The 11,141-nt window shown below is 42.4% G+C and overlaps 1 protein-coding gene across 12 annotated transcripts in view; it reads right to left on the reverse strand.

Annotated features, from left to right (window-relative positions):
- mycbp2 (MYC binding protein 2) overlaps positions 1 to 9,603 on the reverse strand; it is a 57,005-nt gene extending 47,402 nt beyond the window's left edge. For all 12 annotated transcript variants that reach the window (XM_070975913.1, XM_070975919.1, XM_070975908.1 and 9 more), the window contains exons 1-3: positions 8,887 to 9,603; positions 6,777 to 6,852; positions 891 to 1,106 (exon numbers count right to left, since the gene is read on the reverse strand). In XM_070975913.1, coding sequence (XP_070832014.1) covers positions 891 to 1,106; positions 6,777 to 6,852; positions 8,887 to 9,158 — 564 coding nt within the window. In that variant the 5' untranslated portion in view covers positions 9,159 to 9,603. The remainder of the gene's footprint in view (positions 1 to 890; positions 1,107 to 6,776; positions 6,853 to 8,886) is intronic.
- Between the last annotated feature and the right edge of the window lie 1,538 nt (positions 9,604 to 11,141).

Below are 11,141 nucleotides of genomic sequence, written 5' to 3' on the forward strand. Positions count from 1 at the left end.
GCAGATGAGACCAATGCCGATTGGAAAAGACAGAAAACTTATTCTAGCTCGATCAATTTATGTAACCAACATAATATTTTGCCAAGGCTTACAGGCACTCTGTCAGTGTTACTTTTTTAAATACACACACAAGTACGCACGCACACGCACACACACACACACAGATCAAAAAATCTCAACACATGGCTTGTTATTAAAGCATAAATTACCCCAAAATATTGTATCAACAGCAGCCATTTAATTTAGAGGATAAAATGGACACAGCCTTCCTAGTTTGCAAAATTAAACCTATCCATCTGTGACCTCTTAACCAATATGACAGCAAACAGAGAGTTGAAATTGACATTCAACTCTCTGAACGGACATGCATGCTGCGAACACAGAATTGCACAATAACTGTGCTGTCACACTGTATAGATGTTTGTCCTGTGAGCCTCCAGAGTGCATGACAGAAATAGAAAAGTGGGGCGTAATTCAGATAATGTGAAGGCATCACTGTTGCCTAATCCTAAACTATGCTGTACAATTGATGTTCAGCTCATTTGCGGCGCGGCTGCTGCCTCATTTGGATGACAAGCGAACAGGTGAGTCCTCAGATTTGCAGAAAGGACGTCGCCTTTTACGAGAAATTGTTGACTTTTCAAATAAAAGCCGACAGCCTTGAGTAATAGAGATAACCAAGTAGGCTCACAGTAGAAGAGGGAGTGGATGGGGGTTTCAAATCTCTTTTAAAGCGTCTCCAATTATTACAACAATAAAAAGGATGCGTCCTACATACAAGCCCAGGGAGATGAAGGATTGTTGCAGATAAAGAGCACAGGCTGGCTCTCGCCTTGATACTGTGCACTACTACCACCACACAAGCAGCCAGTACTATAGCCCGTTCACACCTTTGGCAGCTTCACGGCTGGCTCGCGGTACTCTTCCTCCTCCTCACTGTCTGAGTCGCCGCTCTGCACCGAGCTCCTGGAAGCCAGCGCTAAGGAGGCCTCTCTCTGCTGCCAGTCCAGCACACAGTGCCGCACGTTGCAGTAGACATTGAATGCAGATGGGTTGCTGTGCAGCTTGATGTCCGGCACGCAGAGGGCTCCATCCAGACTCTCGGCCTGTGGAAAAACAGAGTGGTGGGTGGTGAGCAAATGAGCAAAACCTTTTCTTGGTGACCACAAGTATGATATTTTTTGCTGGATTCTCATTTATGAACAGCAATGTTAATTCTATATCACATCTAACTGAAGAAAGTCCCAAGTGAGCCCAATAAGTGGGCTAATTTTTCATCTGATTTTCTTTGGCTTTGCAAGGAAAATCACATCTGAGAAGCAGAAGCTCCCAAATCTAAAGCTAAGAGACTCGAGGCAGATGTTCGCTGTTACGTTTGTCTTGAAACAAAATTATATAACTACAATGGGTTGGGAGTGTAAAACCTCGGTTGAACTCCGTTCGGCTTTATGCAATCGGTTCTGTCATTGTCCTCATGTCTAGTCGGTGACACAGTTGTGACATGAAACGACGCCTCCTTTTTCTTTGACTCCTCAGGAAGCTCACTTTTGTACACACTGAGCTTGGCAAGTGTTTCGAGATCAGCTCGACGCAGCCATCGCTGTTACAAAATGGCTTACCCAACGTTTTACATAACCACTGCAGAAGGTTTTCAACTTCAACTTGAACACAGCATTGACATATGATCACGTTATTAGCTGACTGTTGCTTATTTACATATTGGGCACTTATTGGGAGAAATATTAGCTTTCATTCAAAGCCCTGTTTTCTGGCCAGCTGGCAAACTCTGGTCCAATATTCACTGTCCTTCAGCTCTGTTTTTGGTCTCTACCAACTCCAGACGGGAAACATCTGGCTCTTTAGCGGCTAAATGCTCCACTGTGGTAATTGCTTAATCTACATGTCGAAAAAGTACAAAACAAAAAATTCAATTACTCCCTGGAAGCCTCCGAAAGTTGTTTAAGAAGAGACAAGGCCTTTATGATTTGAGAGCAATTTGTGAGTTTAAAGTTAACTGATGAAATAAAGTTAAACAACAATGTATTTCAGTCAAAGGAGTCAATTTATGTGAGGAACTGAAAGCATGAAGATAACTGAGTCAACACTCGGTTTTATTTATTTCAGTGAATAAATAATAATAACCTTCACTTCATAGCAGCCTTCATGCTGCAAACAATGAGCTGAGACTCGCTATAAAGCTGCAAATTTCAGTGATAATTCTCTGGAGTTTGACACGACAAGCAACCCCTCTCGCACCGCCACACATCATCATTTCATACATGAGTGTTGTAAAATGCTGGTTACAGCCACTTTAATGGTCATTTTGGGAAGCTTTAGTTAGTTGCTTTATACTACGAGGAAGAGTTTTACCGTCAGTGCACCATGTAAATATAAAGCTAGACAAGCCAAAAGGGGAAAATTTACAATAAAATCATTACAGCAAAGCTTAAGTACTTACAACCAAATAATCATTACGATTACAGAAACAACACTCCACAGAGAAACGTGATAAGCTAACTGATAAGCTTTCTCCATCACCACCAAGCAAGGCATTTTTAACTACAGTCCTGTGCTACCTCCAGAGAATCCTATTGATCCACTGTGCCTCTCTTGCAGTGTTGCACTTTTGGCATCACAATCACAGAGGTGATGTCATCTATTTGGGGAGAGAGGTCATTCATTCTCAGCTCAAAACAGTGGGGAGGATATGAGCTGCCCTCTCATCCGCCAGCACCGTCTATGGCGCTCCTGCCTGCCTGCTGGAGTAGCATTTGTGACAAAGTGACTATAGAGCATTCGCAAAGGAGCACATCGCCTGGAAAGAGCATTTCAAATGATTTCAAACAGAGAGGTGCTGTAATAACCCAAACCTATAAAGCAAAGGAGAGATAATGGGTTTCTTTGGAGATGACGGGAAAACAAAAGGGTGGAGTAGAGACCAAAACACTGCATGCTGCAGCTGAGCATGACAGACAGGAACCTCAGCCTTTCTGGCCAATACCCATACGTACGTACGAGGAGGGTCCCTAATAAGATTCTGGTGGTTGATTTGTCTAATATTCTGAGTATTCATGTCTACATTCTTTGGAAGTCCTTAAAACTAAATTAACTAAATTGACAGTTTTTAAAAGGCTGTTTTAAAATGAAAACATATTAGTGCTGACACAGCCAGAGCTGCTTGTTTGTAGGAGGCGGGGGTTTGTGTGCTTGTCTGCGTGTGAATCGATGGCACATCGCTGTTCTCCTCGGTAGACATAGTCTATCAGGAGCTTAAAAATCATGACCCTGCTGTGCAAAATCCATACAGCCAACACCAATTCCCACAATTCCTAGGGATCCGCAGCCAATATTGGTACAGGGAGGCCATGCATGCTGAGGCAGGAGGTCTGTCCAGGATTAAAATCATCATAACTTGTTGAATTTTCAACAGATTGTAAAGCGGCTTGGTTTGTTACAAATGTCAGACATGTATTATATATCCAATAAATTAACAACATATATCCAGTGTCTCAGCTGGAATGTGCAGAGTTGCAGTGGAACAGTTACACATTCTGGTAAAATCATCTTACAGGTTTGTACAAATAAAAGACTTAGAGCTGCATGTTTACACAAGAGAGATGACAACACACATTCAGATCCATTCTCATATATCAGTAAATGTATGAAAAGACATTCAGCATTTTACTGAAATATAACTTAAACTATAAAAAATGTTATAAACATATATTAATGATACTGTATCTAGGCCTATGATGACAGAAATTTGCTGGGATATGTGCTGCTTATTTGACGTGTAATATACGGACACAACCCTTCACAAGACCACAATTGAATCCAACTTTATCATCATCATCTGAAGCAATTATACCCTTAACTATAAAAATGATAGATCTTGCAATTTCCATCATGCAACTGGATAGCATCTTTCAACAGTCTGTTACACACCCAAGTCTTTCCCGCTCTACGCCTCCAGTTTGTTTGTGATGGATGTTTCAATTTTGGGGGAACTTCCCTTTCATCACTATCGACAATTTCAGATATGTTCCGCTACATCTGATCTTATGAACGGAACATGAAGCGGCTGAAACGAGGTCTTCGTGCCGCTGGTGACGGTTGTAATGGACAGGATGAACGAGAGTTGACAGCTCCCGATTTAAAGCTGAACAAATAATCAGAAGCTTGTCGTCAAAGGTGAAACCTTCAAGCTACGTCGGGATGCACATTAGCAAAGGCAGACAGAAACATGCAATAAACTGCTGATGTTCTGTGCTTTCTTCACGCTTTCTTATAGCACCGACCCATCACGCAAACATGCTGCTCATCTGATGTTCTCTTTTCTGTTTCTGTCTGCACTTCAACGCTGGTTTAATGGCCATCGAAGAGCTTCGGAGAGCTATAGAAACCCTGACCGCACTTAGACAGCTACACATTTCAGATTGCTGGCTTCGCGGAAAAATGAGGGGGGAAAAATAAAAGCTGTTGTCCAAAGCAGAAACTCAAGGCAGAGTGATAGCTAGCTTGCGTGACCACATCAAATGAATAAATAAGCAATGATAGACTATTAAAATCCTTAATATTCATCCAATGATCCCTCGTGATGTCAAAAACAGACAATGACTGTCTTTACTCACTCAGCCTTTGACTACACAAAATCATGTCTTGTCTGCTATAAATTGTGTTCATATGCAGTTATTTTGCATTAGAAATTACTTGCAATATTTAGTTTAAATGCAGAAAGTAGTGTGACATATCTACTGTACCAGAAAAAGTTCAACACTTACATCTTTTTTAATTATGATCACAGCGAACTGGTTTTCACTGCCTAACCTTTCCAAGCATGAATTGGAATAACTGGCTGAAAAAAAGGAGGCAAATAATGTTCTGCAGATACTACAATATGGATATCGTGATAGACTGCAGAGGAAACGCCTGGTACTGCTCGTACGCAACACGTTACATCACCATCTTTATTGGGATGATGAGACCCAAATTGTCTTTTGTCGCGACTCCACTTTCACATGAGGCAGACAAAAGGAGAGACCCTTTCAAAGCACACTCCTGTCCGACTGTGCCGGTGAGAGGGGCTTGACAGAGCTAGACCGAGTACAACACACAAATAAAGCATGACTGCCCATACAACTGGCCACCTTATCATGCCTGCCTGTCACCCAGCCTTGCCTACCACTCCATTCTCTGTCTCTTTAGTGTTTCTTCTGCTTTTCCAGGACATCAGCTCACTGACCAAGTCAGCCTGAAGAGAAGTGTACTGACTAGACCATTGTGCATTGAATTTCCTGTCTGGGATAGTTTTTGGGATAGTTTCTCTGCTACTTTTACAATTACCATTTTTGCTTTTGCTTGCCAAGCTGCTGGGACAGAAATCAGTATAATAGAGTTAAAACTAACAGTATTACAGCCCAACCGTGAAGAAAGCTACTCGCTCACTCTCAAAGAAAAACAGCAAGGACATGAGTCAATACAGTGTGAGTGGATTATATTTGCTGCCATAACTTGACAATCGACTAGGTAGCCTATGTTGTCCATGCAAGGCCTGTGGGACAAGCAAAAACACAAGCACATCCACTGATAAAGACTAGGTTGCCTCTTTGAATGAAGGAGATGGAGGCAGGCAACTGTTGCCGTGGAGATGTGGACCATATTAGGTCGCTCGGCAACAGGCCATCATGCACAAGCCAGAGCCACTCCCATGTGTCTCACACTGTGCCTATCCACGTCTCCAGCCTCATGTGTGGATAGGCTTCCTGGCACCTGACCAGCCCAGCCAATGAAAATAAGGTTTCTGCCCACCACCTTCAGGACTGCAGAGAATCGAACATTATCTTTAATTCTGTCATCAATCTGTTAAACACATTCAGCAGAGAGTCAAACCAGCTGTCAGGACTCATCAGTGCACACCTGAGGCTCTGACAAGAGCAAATTAAAACTGTCAATCATATTGTTCTTATTAATGTATAGAGACAACATAAAATACAAGATGTAGTAGATAGTAGTATCAAGAATGTTGGGTATGACTATGCCCCCCTAATGAACATCGCATCTACTCGTGATTTAATACAAACAATTTACAACCTTGATTACAAAAAAGCTGCAATGCCAGAGTCCATGTAGTAATCTCTATCATACAATCATGTGTTCACAAAGTGGTGAACCTCTCTCCATCCTCACTTGTTAACGACTGAGCCTTTCCAGGATGCCCCTTTCATATCCAATCATGATACTCTCACCTGTTACCAATCAACCTGTTTACCTGTGGAATGTTCCAAACAGGTGTTTTTGGAGCATTCCACATCTTTCCCAGTCTGAAGTTGATCCTGTCCCAACTTGTTTGAAACATGTTGCTGCATCAAATTCAGAATAAGCAGATATTTACAAAAATCAATGAAGCTGATGAGGTCAAACGTTAAATATATTGTATCTACACTGTTGACAATTCAGTACACGTCAAAAAGGATTAGCAAATTATCCCATTCTGTTGTATTATGCTGTGTGTTACACAGCATCCTCATTTTTTTTGGAATCAAGGATATATATTCTGTGGTATTATGTCATCATGTCATCATCATCATATCATCAATAGTAATTTAATTTAATAAATATTGCAATGGTTTAAAAACAGCAATTGTAAAATGCAGCCTTGTCCTTACAACCCCAGTGAACATAACACTTAACAACATTCAAATATAAATACAGCAATAAAAGCATTACATAGAAGGACACGCGTAATATTCTGGGACAATTGGTTACTTCTCTCTTACCTTTGTTCTTGATTTTACTTTTGACTTGACCTTCTGCCGCCTTTTCAGTTTCTTCTTACTCAAGGCCTTCTTTCCCCTGAAAGTATATAGTGATCACTCAGTATTGCAATACATAGGCTACTGTATGCTTCGGCATACACACAGCATGACATTCGAGACATTTTGTTATCACAGACTGTAATATAAATGTGGTGAAGTGATGAGAATGGGAGGTAAGATACTCTTCATCAACACATTCTTCTTCAAGCCAGTCATGATGTTTATCCTTGCACTTGTTTAGAATAGCTATCACAGTCTCGAATCCATTCCTGGTGTCTTAATGGTGATCTCAATTTCACTTTTTTACCCCGACAGAGCAAATCCACATCTTATGCACCTCTGAAGCCAACGCCGATCACTGTCAGAGTGTTGCTGTCGTCACCAGACTGTTACTCAATAGTTTGACTTTGCAGAAAATCCAGAAATGCTTTTGAACTCTCTCTAAAATCTGTGTTTTGCATGGAGCTTTTTAATGACAAATTTTACTTGCAAATTGGGCTGCCAACGACAACTGCTAGGGACTACAAACAGCTAAAAACAGAAAGGCGGTCCACAAACTGGTAATCATTATTGCTCACTGCTAAATACAGAACAGCGGTGCATTTTAAATGTGCCACTGATCAGCTGTTTTAAAAGCAGTGATGTCAGGATTTTAATCAGGCTAGCAGAATCAGACAAACACTGATATTTACAACAGTACGAGAATATCAACAAACCCATAAGAGGAAAAAAAAAAAAAAAAAAAGACTGGCACTTGCTCCCAAAACAGTTCCCTCCAGCTTGTATGTGTCTGTGTGTGCAAGCTCCATCTTAAGCATAAACAACTGCAAGATACTTCACTATCAGATAAACAAAGACAAACTGGAATCAGATGTTAGTTCTAAATAGCATGAAAGGGTTGACACACCAGCTGATTTTTTTTTTCTTTCTTTCTTGGACACTTGTACAGACCTGTGCATTCAGGAGTTGGCTGTGAGTGCACTGAGAGTAGTGTCAGACACTTGAACAGCCCATGCTGAACGCAGGGTATCATAAATGTAGGGCTGGGAACAGTTCAGTTTGTGAGGGAGGATGCTGCAATCATACAGCTCTCAGTCTACAACCTGACTGACTGACTGGAATGACGTAACTGTACTGCCCGCTCATGCCAGAAAAGCAAATGAGTTCATCCACCTCCCAACACATCCTCACCCATGCATGTCCACTATTGTGTGTATAAGAGCAATACGCTGTGTTTATGATGCGTTCACGTGAATGTCTGTCATTATTATCTCCCAGTGTCTTGAAAAATAAATGGCTGGTTTACATTCAGGTGACCTGGGGAAGGGCTGATGCTCCTCAACGTCAGTTAACGTTGGTTAGCTGTCGAAACAGTGACGCCGCTGGGCCTGAATACTCACAACTCACTACATCAAATTATATTAAAAGACTTGGTGATTAAAATATGGCGACAGCCCAAGCAGTGACCGTTAAAAGATGTTTAACAAAAAATGTCAGTATTACACAAGGAGCACGTTTGTTTACGTTTAGCTGGCTCCGGTAGCAGCTAACGTTATTGCTCTAAACAAATTGAAGAACTGCTGTCATGACAGTTAGCCAGCTAGCTTGTTTTGGATATAAATAATGCGCTTTTTCGGGTCGTTGTGACCTCAGTGGGTAGTCATTTTATTTCAGTAAGTCAGCGCTGAACGATAACTGAATGCGTAGAGCAGCCAGAGCGCAAACCGCTCGCGTAACACTGGACTTAACGTAACGTTAGCTTAGCACTATCCGATAAGCTAAGGAAGTCAAAGCCAAAATGCTACCCAGTAAGCTGACCCCCGCATGAGAATGCACCCAAATTGTGGAGCTCTCGGCTCGTTCTTTGTTGTCAAAACAATGATTTGTGTGACAGAAGTCCGACAAGCTCAAGAAACACGTAGCACAATTAACTCAGGTGTAACATAAGCTGATGTTCACAGACGTACCGTTAAGTAAGGGTTAATGTTAGCTTACGGTCGTTAGCTCAGTTAGCCCCAGAAATGACAGACCAGCATCTGCGATATTTATATTTTCCACGTTTGCCACTCACCTTCCTTGATTTATCCCTTGCTCTTTATCGTTGATGGCGGTGGTATAAATCCGCCTGTATCTTTCGGCCAGAGCTCGCCCTGAGAGTAAAAGCTGGTACCGAGTCCGACAATCCGACTGGGCTCCGGGTGTCGGACAAGAACCCATTCCCGAACCAATGGTGGAGAGATCGGCTCCTGCTCCAGAAATGACCCTGACACCCAGCCCCATCGACGGCGATGAGGAGGGCAGAATCCCTCCACCGGCGGCCGCTGCCGCAGCAGCACACATCATCGTTTTGGAGAACAATGCATATATCACACAAAAGATATCACAGCTAGATAATATCTAGCCATCAGATGGAACCCACTTGTCATTAAATCCGCCACATGTCACACTATTTGTCCATTCTAAGTCGCTGAAATACCACAAATAGCATCCACGGTCCCCGGTTATTAGAAACGCAAATTGTAGCCAATCTGGTGGTGCAGCTACAGCGTATGGTCTTCCGATCCGGCCACAGCGTCAACACGGTGCTCGACTCCTGAAAACATCGCTCCTCAAGCCATAACACAATTTCTTGTGCAACAGCAGAATCGTCAGCGTTAATTTCCAAGGATCGCCTTGTCGTGTTTCGGTTTCATTCGTTCCTTGAATAATTCTTGACCCCAGAGAGGCAGCACCCTCAGTTGGGCTGCCATCTTAGCTCCATCATCCCTCCCCTCCCTGCCTGAGTCTTGCGTCGCTAGCATGCCGGGATATTTTCATACGACTAAAACCGGGCGATGCTATCATTGATTTATTTGAACAATTTCCTCTCCGTGTACACTTATACTGATACACAATTCATTTTTAAATACAATCGTGGAAGAGAAGGATGGAGTACGGTAGACGGCTGTTTAAAACACTGTCCACAATTTGAATCTTAACATTTAATTTATAGAGGTCCATCAAGAGCCCCTCCCAGTTTGATCTAAAATTGGCATATTTACATACTTTTATAAACGATTCTGTCCATTGATGTCAGCGTGAAACATCGGCTTGACCTTTAAAAACACTGTTATATCGGGCCTCTGATTTCTTAGTTTCTTATCTGCTATCATCCACAGTCCAGTTAGTATTGCTTCATGGATAGCAGCTGGGATGATGGTCAGTGTGAGCACTGTGCTTCCCTCTCCAGAGACCACTGTGTAACTGAAATATTGCCATTTGATCTCTAACGTGCCTGTTAAAACTACTTATTAGTTTGCACAAGAATTGCAGCCATCCTCTGGTTATATGATAAAGGTACAGTGGTCATGACTGAGCATGCCCTTGCTGCTCCATCTACCTCCTCATTGCATGGTGAGATAATAGATGCACTGCATGTTTATTTAGGCCTAAAAGTCAAATTGCATGGGCACACTGATGTGCCTCAGTGATGCAACATGCAGGTTATGATGACAGTCATACATTTTCAGTTTCTGACAGGGTCTAGGGTGCAGGAGGAGCAGGAACACTGCAGGGGGAAACTGGGAGTCACTGTGTGTTTGCTAACATCAGTCAAAATGGCAGTAAAGGCCAAAATACACTGCAATGCAAAAGTGGACGCAGAAAGCAGATGCAGGCAGCGTGTACTTCACAGACATGTGCATGAAATGTCACTCATGCATGTATGTCTGACTGAGTGCATTTGTCAACATCCAAACTGTTCCATCCTGCTGAATCTCTCCCTAATATACAACTTCCATTTAATGTCATATTTTTAAAAAGGTGGTACAGGTTTATGTAGTTGAGGATGTGCGTGCACATTTGTTGAGGGAGAGGGGGAAATAGAGAAAGAGATTTACACAGGCCTTAGTGGTGCTTTATTGGCTGTGAGGCACTGCAATGGCCCAATGACAAGAGAGGGGTCGGTCTACAGTCTCTTCTCATAGCAACCCAGGAAACATTCAGAGATTATCATGCGCAGTACCAGAGTGCCATCATGTATCACTGATGACATGTGACCGAAGAAGAATTTATCAACATAAAACTGAGGGACCGCCCTGTTGGGATTTCAGTATGCAATATTGGAAATGAAAAGCAGCAAGCGTGCCGAAGTGTCAGAGGTGCGGGATCACAAACTGCTGACATCGATGGACCTTCTTCTCTTAGTGGACTTTCGGTTGAAGGTTATAAAAAAACATTTGCCATTGGACTGTGTCACCTGAAGATGCAGCCACATCCAGAGGCCATTTTACCCCTGGTTGTCTCAGCTCTGTCCTCTTAGGACAAATGGAGGGACGAGGGGTGAGA

Source organism: Chaetodon trifascialis, chromosome 12, assembly GCF_039877785.1.
Source record: "Chaetodon trifascialis isolate fChaTrf1 chromosome 12, fChaTrf1.hap1, whole genome shotgun sequence".
NCBI classification, from domain to species: Eukaryota; Metazoa; Chordata; class Actinopteri; order Chaetodontiformes; family Chaetodontidae; genus Chaetodon; species Chaetodon trifascialis.